The following is an 18983-nucleotide window of genomic DNA, read 5'->3' as shown; positions in this document are numbered from 1 at the left end:
AAAGAAGATAAGACTAACCTAGTTCTGGAATGAGATTCAAAATTTAACAATGGGTATGGCATGGCACTTAACCAGTCAGGAAGGTCTGTGGGAGCTAGAGGCTACCTGCTATACCAGACGCTACCCCCTTCATACCTGAATTGAACGGAGCTGAACAGGGGAGAAATATAGAGGCAACAGGGCTTGAAGTGGTCATTACTGACTGTAGCCTATAATCCTTGGGACTAAAAATATTTAAAATACAACATTTTAAATATAGAATATTTTTTAAAGCCTAAAGAATTAAATGTATATTCTCCTGTATATTCAATAATAACTAAGATTTTTTTTAAAGCAGTGGAGAAACTCCATCTTAGAGTAGAATTGGAAGTAAATAAATCAATACACAACCCATCAAAAATATCTGTTAAATGTCTATTAATATAGCAACCACTATTCCTTCGATAGTAACAATTACTCCTTAATAGTAATAGCAGCTTTAGGCAATTAATCTCATTTAATTCTCACTAAAACCTGGTGGGACTATTATTATCCTCACTTTACAGATGAGAACACTGTGACAGAGAGGTTCAGTAATTTCCTCAAGGTCACACAACTGCTCAAGAAGTGGAGCTGGTCCTGAACCCTAGTGTGGGCTCTGAACCCAGTGCTACCCTGCTTCCTCAGACGTTGTGCCTGTGAGCAGGACTGAAATACCACGTGTGGAAGTTCAGAGGCAGGAGAGGCAGTCCACCTCCAGCTGGAGTGGTCAGAAAAGTCTTTACAGAAGAGGAAGTATTTAATGTGAGCTTGGAAGGGACAGGGCCATGGGTCTAGAAAGGGTTGAGAGATAGGTTCTACTGTGAGTCACATCTAGATGGGATAGTTCAAGAACAGGAAGGAGCAGAGCACAGCGGGGCTGGAATAGGGGCTGGACTATATAGGACGACATCTTTAGTCCAATAAAAGGTTGAAGCAGTTGGTGGAAGCAAAGCCACCTTTGAGGAATGCCAATCTAGCTCAGACGACAGATGGAATGGAGGAGCTAAGTCTGTAGGCAGTGAGGAAAGGCATAACCAGGTCATGAGGAAGCAAAGGGGAAGGAAGAGGTCGGTGAGAAAGGACAAAGGCGAAGACAACGAAGCATACGAAGAGAGGAGATAGAGTCAGGAGTCACCTCCAGTCTCAAAACGAAGTAAATGCAAGTCCCATTCTAGATTCGAGGAGGCAGCAGAGAATGGTCTATTCACTGAGTGGCCCAGGCTGGCACCTGACCACCCCTCACCTCCCTCACTTTTATCCCTCTCAGGGTCATGCAACCAACCAGGACACAACTGATAAGGACAAGCAGAGGCATAAAATGATAGCGCTCCCCGTGAGCAGGGCTTAAAGACAACAGCCCTGGGCCTCACACTTCCCTGTTATAGGCTCTTTGTGCCCTCTCCCTACCTCAAATTGTTACGTTAGAGTCCAAACCCCCAGTACAGACGCCCCTGACATACGATGATCCAACTTAACAATTTGTCAACTTTACGATGGGCTTATGGGGGTATTAAATGCATTTTTGACTTATGGATTTTTTTGTCTTACAATGAGTTTATTGGGTTCATCATAAGTTGAAGAGCATCCGTACTTCCATATATGACTGTATTTGGAGATAAGGACTTTAGAGTTAACTAAGTTAAAATGAGGTCTTTAGGGTGAGCCCTAATCCAATGACTCATATCTTTTTTTTTTTTTTATTAAGACGGAGTCTCACTCTGTCGCCAGGCTGGAGTGCAGTGGCGCAATCTCAGCTCACTGCAATCTCTGCCTCCTGGGTTCAAGTGATTCTCCTGCCTCGGTCTCCCGAGTAGCTGGGATTACAGGTGCACACCACCACACCCAGATAATTTTTGTATTTTTAGTAGAGATGGGTTTCACCATGTTGGCCAGGATGGCCTCGATCTTCTGACCTCGTGATCCACCCGCCTCAGCCTCCCAAAATGCTGGGATTACAGGCGTGAGCCACCGTGCCCAGCGACTCACATCTTTATAAGAAGAGGAAATGAAAACACAGACATTCAGAGGAAAGACCATAAGAAGACATGGAGAGAAGTCTGACATCTACAAGCCAAGGAGCAAGGCCTCAGAAGAAACCAATCCTGCCAACACCTTGATCTCAGTCTTCTAGCTCCTGGAATTGTGAGAAAATAAATTTCTTTTGGTTAAATCACCCAGTCTGTAGAACTTTGTTATGGCAGGCTCAGTAAACTAACTCTACCCATTCCCAATCCCTCACCAACACAGGAGAGTTGTCAGTGGAATCTCTTGGTGAGAAGAATAAAAACCCTACCTTTCTTGTTCCAGAAACATTTCATGGACAAAGTCTTGGGAATACTGTCTGAATATGCACACCCCCATGTTAGTCTATTAGTGGCTACCATTTTTTGGTGCTCACCATGTGGTAGGCCTTCAATATTCACCCCACTCCATGCTCACGGCATGGTTCCACTGCAGAATGGTATCCCCACTTTCACATGAGGAATCAATGGCAGCGAGGTAAGAAAATTCACGCAGTAAGTAAAAGACAGATTTGGGATTTGAAGGCAGGCCCTGGTCTGATGGCAGTAAACTGATGCTCAGTGTCACTTGTTCTGTGTGACCTTCTGAGTTGCCTCTAGCTTTGGGGACAGCAGGGTCTGGGGCAAATCCAGGTGAAGCAGGCAGCAAGCTGACTGCCCACAGAGAGAAAGCTCTGGTCCCTAGCATATATGAGAGAAAACTCAATGATAGCAGGTTTCCCCTTGATATGGTTTTGCTGTGTCCCCACCCAAATCTCACCTTGAATTGTAGGTCCCATAATCCCCATGTGTTGTGGGAGGGACCTGGTGGGAGATAATTGAATCATGGGAGCAGTTTCCCCCATATTGTTCTCGTGGTAGTGAGTAAGTCTCACAAGATGTGTTGATTTTATAAGGGGTTTCCCCTTTCACTTGGTTCTCATTCTCTCTTGTCTGCTGCCATATAAGACATGCCTTTCGCCTTCCGCCATGACTGTGAGTCCGATAATCCTCTCTTTCTCTATAAATTACCCAGTCTCAGGTATGTCTTTATCAGCAGAGTGAAAACAGACTCATATACCCCTTCTCCCCAAGAAACCTTCTTGGTTTCTTTCCTTTCCCTCCTAACTGTCTCGACTCCCTGCTTCACCATCTAGTCACTCCTGTATCAAAACCATCTAGTCACCTCCAATCTTACCCAGAGCAAAATCCAAATGAGATCCACAGGCCCTAAATGCTCTGCCCTTCCAGTCCACCCCAACTCTCGGAAGTAGTCTCCCACCACCCTCTCCCATGTTTGCAACTTTCCAAGCCATGCTGTCTTCCCTGCTTTTTCTATTCTAGCAACCACCAAGGATGCTGCTTGCACTTGTTGCTCCCTCACTTCCTTCAGGTCTCTCCCCAGATGCCACCTTCATAGAAAGGCCATCTCTGAACATGCTATTGAAGACAGCACTCTTTTCTCCATTAACTTCTTTGCCCCTAACCCTCCTTATTTTTCTCCAGAGTACTTAGCCCCTGACAGTCACATTCATTTGTCTGCTTACTCTCTGTCTCTCTCCACTGGATGCAAGCTCTACGAGACCATCCTTTTTGTTGTCCCTGCACTAGTCACAAGGCCTGGACCAGTGTCTGGCATATAACAGGCGCTTAATAAACCACAGATAAATGGACGGATACCGGAAACTACAGCAATGGAAAATGCACACTGCAGAGGAATAAAAAATTGTTCTGGAAGGTTAGCAGTAGGTATCATTATGCGCTATTTTGAGGTAGAGGGTCAAGAGGAGAATGAAGGAAGGTTAGTATGAAATTCAGAAGAAAGATGACTAAGACAGGGTCGCTGTGCTTTATATGCAAGTCACTTGTCAATTTGAAAGCAGGTGGTGTCACCATGTAGGGAGAAGCTTTACAAGACAGACATGACCTCAAGATGCAGAAGACATGCAAATCAGCCTGGGACTTAACTTGCACAGCTCTGGACCCAACATCCATTCCTGAGAATTACCTAGGCCTATCAAAGAAAAGGCAGACCATTCACACCAGAGGAAATGTCTAAATAAAATCATCTTAGGTTTTTCTGTCAATTTTAGAAGTTAAAAACTGAACACTTACAGTTCTGGGTTCAAACGTATACAGGGCTCTGAAGACTTTAACTTGCCCTAAAAAAGGAAGAAAAAACAACGACTGAATTTTTCATTCCTGAATTTGCTCTTAATAGCATTATCCATTATATCCTTCAGAATTCCCTAATTAAAAACCCATGTGATCAAGCAGAACAGAGGATACTAGAGGCTGGAAAGGGTAGAGAGAAAGGAAGGACAGGGAGAGATTTCCTAAAGGATACAAAATCACACCTAGATAGGAGGAATAAGTTCCAGTGTTCTATACCACCGTAAGATGGCCATAGCTAACAATTATTATATAGTTCAAACAGCTAGCAGGAAGATATTAAATTTCCCAATACAAAGAAATGATAAATGTTTAAGATGATGAAATGCTAATTATCCTGATCTGATCACTATACATTATATGTATCAAAACATCACTATGTAGCCCATGAATATGTACAATTATCTGTCAATCATAAAATAAATTTTAAAAACATATCATTATATATCAATGTGACTACATAGAAAAATATATAAGTAGCAGCAGCAACTACTGTCATTATAAAAACACTGACTGAAATATCTCTATCCAAGAAAAAAAAAGCCTGTGGGAGAATGGTATTTCAGAATTGAGTGTCTTTTCCACATACGAGATATTTTTTAATATTTCTTAAGTGAATGCAAGAACAGACACACACCTCTGAAAAATGACTTTGCTTCCTTCTAACAGCAAGGAGCTACATAATTATTTGTGCTTAGGTTCTGTCCTATACAGAGTCCTTCCAACCCTGAGATCTAAGTTTAAAAATATAAACATGACCATCTTAACATAAACAAATCCTTAATGTGATCATCTACACTGGTTTAATATTCTTAAATCAGTGGGTTGGAATTCTATATATTCCAAAAGAAAAGAAAATACCACGGAGGAAAAAAAAAAAAAAAAGGACCCATTGGAGAAACCTATGATTCCATTAAGTCCCAAAACAGAAAAGAGGCAACAAGGTCACATGCCTGAGAGTTGTCCTCCTTTCTGCCAAACAATACTTCCTCCTTTCTCTCTTCGTGGACTGCATTTCCATAACACTCCGGACTATAATCACTGATTTGCTACCTGTCTCATTTGAGGGCAGGAACTCTAACTTGGTCAATTTCCCAGCACCTAACTGGCACATAGTAGAACTTAATAAATGTTTGCTAAATGAGTATAATCATCCCTCAGTATCCAAGGGCACCGGTTCTAGAACCACGATGGATACCAAAATCCATGGATGTTCAAGACCTTTATATAAAATGGCATAGTATTTGCACATATATAATCCTCCCATATACTTGAAATCATCTTTAGATTACTTATTATACCTAATGCAATGTACATACTATGTAAATAGTTATATTGTAATTTTTATTTGTATTATTGTATTATTATAATAATAATTATTATTATTATTTGAAACAGATTCTCACTCTTTCGCTCAGGCTGGAGTGCAGTGGCACAATCTCGGCTCACTGGAACCTCCACCTCCTAGGTTCAAGAGATTCTCCTGCCTCAGCCTCCCGAGTGACTGGGACTATGGGCACCTGCCACCATACCCAGCTAATTTTTATATTTTTAGTAGAGATGGGGTTTCGCCATGTTGGCCAGGCTGGTCTCCAACTCCTGACTTCAAGCGATCTGCCTGCCTGAGACTCCCAAAGTGCTGGGATTACAGGCATGAGCCACCATGCCTGAACAATATTGTTATTTTTTAGTATTTTTCCTGAATATATTTGATTCACAGTTGGTTGAATCTGTAGATGTGGAACCAGTGGATACAGAAGGCCAGCTGTACATAAGTAAATTAACAAACCCAAACAGTATAGGAAAAAAGCCTATAGATAGCAAAAAAAACAAAAAACAAAAAAAAACAAAAAAAAAGGGGGGGTCCTCTTTTAATAAAATAAATAGATTTAGAACAGATATCAAAATAGAAGGACTATCTATTTGATAGCTATTTAAAAGCTTTGGGAGGCCAAGACAAGTGGATCACTTGAGGTCAGGAGTTCGAGACCAGTCTGGCCAACATGGTGAAACCCCATCTCCACTAAACATAAAAATTTGCCGGGTATGATGGCGTGCACCTGTAGTCCTCGCTACTCAGGAGGCTGAGGCAGGAGAATAGCCTGAACCCAGGAGTTGGAGGTTGCAGTGAGCTGAGATCGCGCCACTACTCTCCAGCCTGGGCAACAGAGCAAGACTCTGCCTCAAAATAATATAATAATAATAAATAAAAGCTCAGTTGCAGCACTAGAAGAATGTTATCTTCTAGTTCTAGAAGATGGTTATCTAGGACAAGAAAATAATGCAGAACAGTGGCCTCCAAGGTGGGATACGGGAAGACTACTTCAGAAATTATTTACATTTTTATCTTTCTTATTCTTTTCTATTCCTATTTGAACATGTTTTATGATATAACAGCATAGAATAATATACATACAACTTATAAATCTACATGCGTTTATATAGACTGAATACTCAAAAACCTTTTGTGGATCAACTGTAAGCATTAAGAAGACAAGTATTTTTGTTGTTTTATGAATGAGACACCCGAGTGCCTACCACAGTGCCTGGCACATACAAGGCACTCAATAATTAATTATTTATGGAATGAATGAAGCATGAAGAAAGGAATAGATGGAAGCATGAATTTTAAAAAGTCTGAGGCCAGGCATGGTGGCTCATGCCTGTAATCCCAGCACTTTGGGAGGCCAAGGCAGGTGGACTGCTTGAGGCCAGGAGTTCGAGCCCAGCCTGGCCAACATGGCAAAACCCCATCTCTACTAAAAATACAAAAATTAGCCAGGCTTGGTGGCACACACCTGTAGTCCCAGCTACTCAAGAGGTGGGAGTCATGAGAATCGCCTGAACCCGGGAGGTGGAGGTTGCAGTGAGCTGAGATTGCACCACTGCACTCCAGCCTGGGTGACAGAGAGAGACCCTGTCTCAAAAAAAAAAAAAAAATTAATATTAAATAAAAATTTAAAAGTCTGAAACCAGTAGTTTACAACAGTACTGTCTGACATAACTTCACACAATAATAGAAAAGTTCTGTATCTGTGCTAGTCACGTGTAGCTTCTGGGCATGAGAAGAATGGTTCATGTGACTGATAAATGGATTTTTAATATTATTTTAGTTAATTTCCCTCATGTTGCAGGTTTAGAACATCAGAAAATGGATTGACTTAATGTCCATTAAAAGGGGATTATGTAAATACACTCTGATTTGTCCACAAGACACAGTCATCTTAAAAAGAATGCTGCACATTATTCACAATAGCCAACATAGGAGATCAACCTAAGTGTCCATCAATGGCAGAATGAATTTTTAAAATGTGATACACACACACACACACACACACACACACACAATAGAATACTATTCAGTCTTAAAACAGAAAGAAATCCTGTCATTTGTGACAACATTAATGAACCTGAAGAACATTATGTTTTGTGAATTAGCCAGGCATGGAGAGACAAAAACTGCATGATTTCACTCACATATGTGGGATCTAAAAATGCTGAACTCATAGAAACAGACAGTAATATAGTGGTTGCCAGAGGCTGGCGGGTAGGGAAGACTTGGGGGAATGCTGGTTAAAGAACACAAATTTCTGTTAGACAGCAGGAACAAGTTCAAGAGATCCATTGTACATCACGGTAACTACAGTTAATAACAATGTATTATGTACTTGAAAATGCTGAGAGTAGATTTGAAGTGTTCTCACCACGAAAATATAATGTAAGGTAACACATGTTAATTAGCGTGATTTAGTCATTCCACAACGTATGCATATCAAAACATCATGTTGTACACCATAATGTATACAATTTTTACTTGTCCATTAACAAAAAGGGTTGCCCAGCCTGGACAACATAGAAAAACCCCATCTCTACAAGAAATACAAAAATTAGCCGGGCATGGTGACAAGCACTTGTAGTACCAGTTACTGGGGAGGCTGAGGTGGGAGGATGGCTTGAACCCAGAAGGCGGAGGTTGCAGTGAGCCAAGATTGCACCACTGCACTCCAGCTTGGGCGAGAGAGCAAGACTCTGTATCAAAAGAAAAAGAGACAGAAAAAAAAAAAAGAATGTTGCAGACAGAACCACAGACACTGACACAGAATATAATCTATACACAAAAAAGCAGGTTTAGAACAGTAGGCAAGTACCATCCTGTTTATGTCAACAAAACACACACAGCCATTGAATAAGAGCACCAATTGTGGGGGCATCATATTCTACTTGACATTTACTGTTTACATTCATTACGCCAAGTGTGTATTACCTTTATAATCAATGAAAACAGTAACAGTGTGATTTGGGATTGGGAGGGGGAATCATTCTTCTAAACATCTTAATATAGAAGAGCAGCTCAGATCCCTGTTACAAGAAAACACTCTTTTCACCATCAGAATTCCAGGGCCACATCTCTCCTGCTCTACTAGGAGGGGCTTAATAGGCACACACAAAAGTAGAAACTTTTTTGGGTCTGGAGTTTGTTTTTCACTCATATAGACTGAAGAAAGGAAACACCAAGCGGAAGGAGGAGCTGCCAGGAGAAATACAGTATTTTCTGCTGACTAGATTGTCTCTCTGAGAGCAGAGATTAGTTATCTTGATTACTTCGAACTTTCCAAAGAGAAGTTATACAAGGAAGCAGTCCACTTGTGACCAAAATCAATAATGATAGAACTTTCTAGTTCCTTTGAGGGAGGGCAGCGATGAGATGTGTTATGGCTAATTTTGGAAACAAGATCCCATGCGAACTAAATGGGTTTAGGTGAAATTCAACAAAAATTACAGAACCTGAAAACAAATATGTGGGGTGTGACTAAACCACTGATTTTTGTAATTGTATCTTTCATGATCATCTTACTTAAAATGTTCACAACTGAAAGTGGGAGATTTATTTGCATTTTGATTTATACTAAACAGTGAACAGCAGGCAACTCCTTAGGCTATTATGCAAATGAATATTCTATCTGTTGTAGAAAACACTTTTACATACACAACCTTATTTATTGCTTAATGTTGGGACATTAGCCTCTTGTCCCTTTTCATCCATACGTTATAAAAGTTCTGGGATTAATTTATTCCATCCTCAAAATTGAGTCAAATGGAAATGAAAGAAGGCAATAGAAATAGCCTCAGAATATGAAAGAAATGCATAAAGAAGAAACACAGATGACTTTTATGATTACTGTTTAACAACCCTGGATACTATTCTTCTCAAGAAAACAATAATAATAATACTGAATTCATTGATCATTTTACATCATATTTATTTCAATTTTGAGCAATGTTCTATAGGTCTATACATTTACAGAGTATCAAGGGGAAGAAATTAGAGTACTCTGTGTTTCTGTATTATCTTCCCTGCAAACATCCTTAAAAAAAAAAAAAAAAGCAGTAGGCTGAGCGCGGTGGCTCATGCCTGTAATCCCAGCCAGGCTGAGGTGGGCAGATCACAAGGTCAGGAGTTCCAGACCAGCCTGACTAACTTGGTGAAACCCTGCCTCTACTAAAGATACAAAAAATTAGCTGGGCGTGGTGGCACGCACCTGTAATCCCAGCTACTCAGGAGGCTGAGGCAGGAGAATCGCTTAAACCCAGGAGGCGGAGGTTGTAGTGAGCCGAGATCGCACCACTGTACTCCAACCTGGGGAACAGGGAGAAACTCCGCCTCAAAAAAAAAAAAAGCAGTAAACATCTTAATAGATCACCAAGAGGAAGTACTGATCAATTCCAAATTTACTTGTTCTTGTGTATGCAAGGAGGCTAAGTTAGATGCTTTCCTCGGGCTCCCTCAAGCTTGATCATTTTCTCATCAAAGTCTAGTGACATATAACAAAGAGGAAAAATGGAGCTCAGAAGACTATATAAATAATCTGAAATTACCCTGGAATTCAACTGAATTAAGGTTAAAATGAGGCCCAATCTTTTGTCTGAGGCTTTAGGTGAACCTTGCATGAACCAGCACGTATTAGCACTAAGGATCTAAGCAGGGCTGGTCTCTTCACGTAAGCAAGATCAGCACAGCAGCAGCAGCGGTGCACCTACTGGCTCACTTCACTGGCTCCTCACCTTGCCAGTCCCACCCTTCTCTGTTCTGTCCAACCCCACCCAGTCCCTGAAGAGAAGGGTGAGTCCATTAGTCATCAGCCAAACACTGTATTTTCCTCTGGAGTTGGGATGACCCTAGGCTTCCATAAATGAATCCCTGTTCATAGTGGTAGAGGCAGGGCAAAGACAGAGAGAAGGGTTCTGCAACAGGATATTCTACAGGCAAAGGGTAACTAGGTGAAATTTCTGCTCTAAGTTATGCAAACAGAGTATGTGTCAGCTCATTTTTGAGGCCCTGAAACAGCACTTAGAAGGGCCTGGGGCTTACAAATTTGAGCAAAGAATTTCTAATCTATTTTATTTCCTGTTGGTGAAAAACTGGAGAAGCCTCTAAAGAAAGCCACTCAGATATCATTAAAAAGGGATTGGGGCCGGGCACAGTGGCTCACACCTGTAATCCCAGCACTTTGGGAGGCCAAAGTGGAGGACTGCTTGAGCCCAAGAGTTCAAGACCAGCATGGGCAACACAATGAGAGCCCAGCTCTACAAAAAAAATTTAAAAATTAGCCAGGTGTGGTTGCGGTTGGTACACACCCATAGTCCCAGCTATTCAGGAGGCTGAAGTGGGAGGACTACTTGAATCCAGGAGGTCAAGGCTGCAGTGAGCCATGACTGCACCACTGCACTCCAGCCTGGATGACAGAGTGAAATCTTGTCTCAAAAAAAAAAAAAGAAAGAAACTGCTCACTATAAGAGACAGATACACAGATATACGATAAACAGCAAGAGGAATGACTATTTAAAATATCAGCCCCTGGCCATCTGTAACAGATAGACTATTTCACTTATGTCTTTTTAAGAATGTTAAGAAGTGTGAGACACTTAGATGGGCTTCACTTACAATGGCTATGATAACTACTACATACTCACTCTGATGGCTAAAGTGAAAAATACTGACAATAGGATAAATCAACTGTGGTGTATTCAGACAATGGGATATTATTCAGCACTAAAGAGAAATGAGCGATCAAGCCATGAAAAGACATGGAGGAAACTAAAATGCGTATTACTAAGTGAAAAGTCAACATGAAAAGGCTATGTACTATATGATTCCAACTATATGACATTCTGGAAAAGGCAAAACTATGGAAACAGTAAAAAGATCAGTGGTTGCCAAGGGTTGGGGGAGGTACAGTTGAAAAGGCAGTGTACAGTGGATGTTTAGGGCAGTGAAACAACTCTGTATGATACTCTAATGGTTTATTAGAGTATCACTGCCATTACGCATTTGTCCAAACCCATGGAAACCACATCAACAAGAGCAAACCCTAACGTAAACTATGGATTCTGGATGATGATGATGCATTGATGCATCAATGAAGATTCATCAATTCTAACAAATGTCTTTTTAAGAATGCTGTATCTGGTGAGGGATGTTGATAATGGAGGGGCTACACATGTGTGGCAGCAGGGGTATATGAGAAATCTCTGTACCTTCCACTCAATTTTGCTGTGAAACTAAAACTGCTCTAAAAAAAATAGTCCATTAATTTAAAAACAATACCAGCATTGCTAAGCATTATAGAACAAATAGAATTCCCAGATACTGCTAGTGGGAGCGTAAACTAGTACAGCCACTATAGAAAATTGTTTGATGGTAGCATTAATTCATTGTTACTAGTCTTAACATGCCTTGAGACCTTAAGTTGCATTTTTGGGAGTGGAACATAACTAGAAATCCCTTCCGGTCATCTTCCGTAGGACGAAAATATTGCATACAAAAATAACCCCTCCTCACTGTTTCACTAATCCCAGAACACAGTGAGTCACCTCAACACTTTTAAACTGAAGGTCATGACCTATTAGTAGATTGAGAAACTAATTTAGTTGACTTTAAGAAAATTAAATGGGTCAGAAAGACCAGTGTACACTATACATAATAGAAGAAATTACGGTTCTGTGAAATTTTGTCTTATTGGGCATGGACAGGTAGATGGATATTTAATTAATAAATTTACCAAATACACATTTTTTGGCCTAATGCCAAATGACCAAATGCTAAAATTAATATTTGCCAAAGCCAAATGTGGCTTTAACAGAATGAACTACTGGGATACAAGAATAAACCTGAAACCTGGCCGGGCATGGCGGCTCATGCCTGTAATCCCAGCACTTTGGGAGGTGGAGGCGGGCAGATCACTTGAGATCAGGAGTTGGAGAACAGCTGGCCGACACGGTGAAACCTCATCTCTACTAAAAATACAAAAACTAGCCGGGCGTGTTGGCGGGCACCTGTAATCCCAGCTAGTTGGGAGGCTGAGGCAGGAGAATCTCTTGAACACAGCAGGTGGAGGCTGCAGTGAGCCAAGATTGCACTCTAGCCTGGGCAAGAGAGTGAGACTCCACCCAAAAAAAAAAAAAAAAGAATAAACCTGAAATTTTATCCAAAAAAATAATTAAAATTACACTCTTACTAAAATTCCGGTAGACTCACTTTAAAAGTTTGATATAAAAGGGCAGAAATGGTAATTCCTTGGTACTGTTAACTACAGCCTGATGGGACTTCTGTAAAACTAAACAAATCCTCTCTCTAAAACAAGGTCTGTAGAAAAAGCAAGATGTTTTTGCGCTAGCTCTGCCAGAGTCACTGCTGCCGGAAGTGACGCTGCCATCACATTAGTAAGCTATCCTTCCTCCCTGATAGGAACCAACTGAGGTCAAGACTTAATCTCCTCATCACCTGGGCCTGAATATTGCTTAATGATGGTGATATAATGTCACTGAAAGTAGTCCCACAAAGAATACAATGGATTCCCTAAAATTACTAGCAATCACACTCTCTCAACATTAATTCTCAATCTATGCCTGTAATTTTTACTCTTTATATAATAATTTTCATACTTAAAATTCAGACTTATTATCATCATTAATTATTAAAATAATTTACTCCTCCAACAATGAATAATCATTTATACATTCAACTGAGAGAATTTCAATATATTAATATTGAAAATTTTCTTGGGGAAAAATTGAAGAAAATGATTTCAGTCCTGGGAATTAAAAAAAAAAAGTTACCCTGGTCATGCCACCTCCACAAAAGGCAAATCAGACCAATACTAAAAGCACACATTGTAACTGTTACATTTAGAGAACTTACTTGTTTCCAAAGCAAATTTTTTCTTTTTCTTTTTTCTTTTATTTATTTATTTATTTATTTGAGAGAAAGGGTCTCACTGTCACCCAGGTTGGAGTACAGTGGTGCAATCATAGCTCACTGCAGCTTCAACCTCTCAGGCTCAAGAGATCCTCCTGCCTCAGCCTCCTAAGTAGCTGGGATTACAGGTATGCACCACCACACCCAGCTAATTTTTTGTAGAGACGGGAGTCATGTTGCCCAGGCTGATCTCAAACTCGTGGCTTCAAGCAATCCTCCCACCTCGGCCTCCCAAAGTGTAGGGATTACAGGTATGAGCCACCAGGCCCAACCTTCAAAGTGAATATTAAGGTAACAGTAAATCCATATGTCATGCCTTGTTTGCATTACTGATGCTGCTAAAGTGATTAGGCATGAGTGTTACTGATGCACTCTATAATCCTTGCTCAAGCAGAAGTCTTGGTGTGCCAAATAAAGTTGGCATTCCACCATTTGGCCAGTTATCCAAAGCTTAATGGTAGATTTTGGAAGAAATTTGAGTCTAAAGCGAACTTCTGTGTTCCCCTCTGGTCATGTATGTGTGTATTTTTATGTTCTGGGTTATCAAGAAAAATACATATCTTACTGAAGTTCAAGGTCAAAAAATGTTTGGGAGCCATTGCTCCAGACTATCTGATAAAATTAGGAATTGTTACAGGACTCTATAAAGAATATTTTCCTACTTTGTGGATTTCAGCAAGTATATAAAAAACAATGTTCTCCCATTTCCCCCAAAAGCAGATAATTGCAAGCAATCTTAGAGCTCTCAAAATGAAAGAAGAGGAAGAGAATTACTTGATCAAGAGAGAATCATGGAAAATAATACTTTATACATATATCTTTCTCACATCTGTCTAAGAACATGCAGGGAGCATTAATCTTCTTAATTTATACCCTGTGGGTACTAAAAAATAGTGTCATCATCTCTGGCTACTCTCGGGGTAAGAAAAAGTATTAATTATTTCTACGAGGCATATTTGAATTATTCTATTAAATATGCATGATGAAACAGGATGTTTTCTGTTGAAAAACAAAACAGGGGGAGTCCGTGGGATGGTATCCAAGAGTTAAGGCCATCATTTTTTATTCTTGGGGTGACAGAAAACAGCTGTACTCTGTTGAGCCAACACAGGCTCCCCCTCAACCTCTGGCTTTGTGGATTCCAACACCCATAAATGAGGTGATTAGCTCAGAACAGGCCTCCTGGCCCAGATCTCTATTGGCGTCATTCCACAAAAGCCCACTGCTTTTCTTTTTCTTTTTCTTTTTCTTTTTTTTTTTTCCGAGACGGAGTCTTGCTCTGTCGCAATGCTGGTGTGCAGTGGCATAATCTGGGCTCACTGCAACCTCCGCCTCCCAGGTTCAAGTGATTCTCCTACCTCAGCCTCCCAAGTAGCTGGGATTACAGGCACGCAACACCACACCTAGCTAATTTTTGTATTTTTAGTAGAGACGGGGTTTCACCATGTTGGCCAGGATGGTCTTGATCTCTTGACCTTGTGATCCGCCCGCCCCGGCCTCCCAAAGTGCTGGGATTACAGGTGTGAGCCACCGCGCCCGGCACCCACTGCTTTTTTTTTTTTTCTTTTTTTTCGAGATGGAATTTCACTCTTGTTGCCCAAGCTGGAGTGCAATGGCACGACCTCAGCTCACTGCAACCTCCACCTTCCAGGTTCAAGCAATTCTCCTGCCTCAGCCTCCCAAGTAGCTGGGATTACAGGCCCCCACCACCATGTCCAGCTAATTTATGTATTTTTAGTAGAGATGGAGTTTCACCATGTTGGCCAGGCTGATCTTGAACTCCTGACTTCAGGTGATCCGCCTGCCTCAGCCTCTCAAAGTGCTGGGATTACAGGCATGAGCCACTGAGCCCAGCCTAAAAGCCCACTGCTCTTGAAAATAAAAAGAGAGGCTATAATCCTTGGAAAGAAAGTCATACTGTGAGTATAACAATGTCCAATAGTTTCCAATGTAATGAGTAAGTTTCTTCCTGCCTACTTATATTCTTGGATTAATTAAATCAAGTTCAATTAATTGTTTGCACATATACCTTTAAAGAAAAAACTAACAGCAACAACTCTGAACATGACATTTCCATCCCTCCTCTCTCTAACACCACCTCTTCCCCACCACTTCCCCTATCCAATCCAAAAAAGAAATAGAAAAAACCAAAGAATTTGAAAGATGTCTTGATTTCAGCTGCAGGAATAGCGGACTCTTTAAAAACAGTAGCCTGAGTGTTTTCTGACAAGAGGGTTCTGTTTATTAACAGTGTGCCTTTCTAATCCATTTTTTCTTTGCTTATACTTTTCAGTGCCTTTCAGCAAACTTGGTTTACTTTTACATCTTGATGGGCCATACCTACTAGTTAATTTTATTTAGTCTCCATCATATAACATAAAAATCCCAGAGAGCGGGGTTTGAAATTTCAACTGACAAGCTCTTTGCCAACTGTCTTCACTGGGTAAAAAATAGAGAAAGAAAGCAATGGTTCCTAAAAACCCTTCATCTCAGGACAAACTGCTTCCAATGTCAGTCTGAGGAGACCTTGGGAAAAATGGAAGAAAATGATCTCTGTCCTTGGAATTTAAAAAAAAAAGTTACCCTGATCATGCTACCTCTGCAAAAGGCAAGATCAGTCCAAAGGCTCGTCCATGAAGGCAATGCTTGTTTTTGTATGACCTTTAAGCTAAGAACGGTTTTACATGTTTAAACAGATGAGAGAAAAATGAAAAATAGTATTTCAAGATACATGAAAATGATCTGAAATTCAAATGCAGTGTCCATGAATAAAGATTTATTGGAGCACAGCATTCATTTGTTCTTTGTCTGTGGCTGCTTTCACATTATACCATGGCAGAGTTGAGTAGCTGCAAAAGAGCAACATGTGGCCTACGAAGCCTAAAATATTTACTATTTGGCCCTTTATAGATGATGTTTGCAGACCTCTACCTTGTAGTCCTCTTTTTGCAAGTAACAAGTCAGACAAACAGAGCACTGGGCCACAGCATGAAGATCTGCAGCTCCTAACCTGCTTCTCCCCAACCCCAAAACCAATCTGGGTCATGACTTCCTCCCATATGAAATGACTGGTTGGGCAAATGATTACACATATGCAAGATTAAAGACAAAAAATTCCCTAACATCAAAATCTTTAATCCAAAACTAAATTATCCTTCTAAACTCACATTTATGGGACACTTACCATGGGCCAGACACCATGCAAAGTACTAACTCACAGCAATTTATTTAATCCTCAAAACAATCTGGTGATGTAAATATTTTATTAACCCTATTTTATAGCTGGGGAAACTGAGGTTAGAGAGGGTAAGTAACTAGTCCAGGTCCACACAATTAGGGAGTGGCAGCAAAGAGCCTTAAACTCAGGCCCCTCTGGCTCCAGAATCCATGCTCTGAATACTGTTCTTTTAATTCTGGCACCCAGGGACTGAATGACACTGAACAAATACCATGTGTGAAATACTGAGCGCAGTTCCTGATGTGTTGTACGTGCCCATAAATGTTAGCTACTATTAATTACTATACCTTTTTACATTATTCTGGGACTTACTCCTTGTGTTTCTCCTTACTGGCAAGACAGCATTATCGAAATCCTCACCCTGTGTATTAGAAAATTTATCACACATGATATCCCAGCAAGAGATAGTCTAATGCTTTTTTTGTTTGTTTTTAATTTTAGCGACAGCGTCTCACTCTGTCACCCAGGCTGGAGTGTAGTGGCTCTATCACAGCTCTGTATAATCTCCAACTCCTGGGCTCAAGAGATCCTCCTGTCTCAGCTTCCCAAAGTGCTGGGATTACAGCCACCATGCCCGGCTAACTTTTCAAAAATTTTTTTGTAAAGACAGGGTCTTGCTGTTACCCAGGCTGGTCCTGAGCTCCTAGCTTCAAGCAATCCTCTTGCCTTGTCCTTCCAAAGCCCTGGGATTACAGGTGTGAGCCACTGCACCTGGCCATAATGCATTTTTTGTTTGAGACAGGGTCTCACTCAAGTCGCCCTGGCTGGAGTGCAATGCCACAATCACAGCTCACTGCAGCCTTGCCTTCCCAGGCTCAGGCAATCATCCCACCTCAGTCTCCCAAGCAGCTGAGACTACAAGCTTGTGCCACCACACTGGGGCTGGGCTACTTTTTTGTTTGTTTTGTATTTTTAGTAGAGACGGGATTTTACCATGTTGCACAGGTTGCCCTTGAACTCCTGAGTTCAAGCAATCTACCCACCTCGGCCTCCCAAAGTGTGGGATTACAGGCATGAGCCATAACGCCCAGCCCGTAATGCTTGTTTTAAGCAAACAAAGCTCACACCTGTAATCTCAGCATTTTGGGAGGCTGAGGCGGGAGGATTGCTTGAGCCCAAGAGTTTGAGACCAGCCTGGGCAACACAGCAAGACCTTGTCTACAAATAATTTTAAAAAATTAGCTGGGTATGGTGGTGTATGTCTGTGGGTCCCAGCTACTTGGGAGGCTGACGTGACAGAATCTCTTGAACCCAGGCAGTGGAAGCTGCAGTGAGTCAAGACTGTGCTACTGCACTCCAGCCTGGCACTCCGGCACTCCAGCACTCTAGCAACAGAGGGAATTACCATAATTAAAAATAAGAGTTTATCGTGTCCCTTAAAATTTAGCTTCTGGGGTATATACTTATCTTTTGTTGTTATGTAAAAAAGGCTGGTGGTAATATTATATATGCAATCAGCTATGTAAAACAAAAATCTGCATAGAAGAAAAACTGGAAAGAAACAACATCAAAATGCTAACTGTTATCTCTGAGTGGTAGAACTATGAGTCATACTTATTTTCTTCTTTATTTTCTAAATTGTCTACAATGAATAGGTATCCCATATACAATCAGGAAAATGTGTTCTCTTTTAATGCCCTTTTGAAGAATAACTTATAAGGTACCTGTATTTTATTTTATATATTTATTATTTATTTGTGACAGGGTCTTGCTCTGTTGCCCAGGCTATAGTACAGTGACACAGTCATAGCTTGCTGTAATCTTGAACTCCTAAACCTCCTGCCTCAAACTCCTGGGCAGCTGGGACCACAGGCACGTGCCACCACACCCAGCTAATTTTTCTATTTTTTGTAGAGATAGAGTATCATTATGTTGCATGGGCTGGTCTTAAACACCTGGTCTCAAGCAATCAGCCCACCAGGGCCTCCCAAAGTGCTGGGATTATAAGTGTGAGTTTATAATCTGGCCTACTTGTGTTTGATTTATCAGCAATGTATTTACTAATATGAGTCCTCCTTATCCGCTTTCTCTTCCTGACTTCATCATGAAAAAAAATTGCCATGCCTAGTACACCCACAAAACTGAGAACATAGGGACACTTAAATTAACACAGTGAGGAGGCTTTCATGATCAGCGCAGGCTATTGTGGGAGGTGACATCTACTTTAATTTTGGAGATAAAAGTAGTTATTCATTGTGATGCCACTGGAGTAGAAAAAATTTTAAAAAACAAACAGTAGTTACCCATGCAAAAGGGGGCAGGATCAGGCAACCCCAGAATAAAGAGCAGGGTCTGG

General features: G+C 40.9%; 1 protein-coding gene across 4 annotated transcripts in view; it reads right to left on the bottom strand.

The window, feature by feature from the left end:
* Nucleotides 1-18983, bottom strand: part of OSTF1 (osteoclast stimulating factor 1) — a 58508-nt gene that overhangs the window by 25393 nt on the left and 14132 nt on the right. For all 4 annotated transcript variants that reach the window (XM_009456742.5, XM_009456741.5, XM_520078.8 and 1 more), the window contains exon 2: nucleotides 4137-4183. In XM_009456742.5, the coding sequence (XP_009455017.1) occupies nucleotides 4137-4183 (47 nt within the window). The remainder of the gene's footprint in view (nucleotides 1-4136; nucleotides 4184-18983) is intronic.

The sequence above is a fragment of the Pan troglodytes genome, chromosome 11 (assembly GCF_028858775.2).
Source record: "Pan troglodytes isolate AG18354 chromosome 11, NHGRI_mPanTro3-v2.0_pri, whole genome shotgun sequence".
NCBI lineage: Eukaryota > Metazoa > Chordata > Mammalia > Primates > Hominidae > Pan > Pan troglodytes.
The sequence above is the reverse complement of the archived record's forward strand: the minus strand, read 5'-3'. Positions and strand labels throughout refer to the sequence as shown.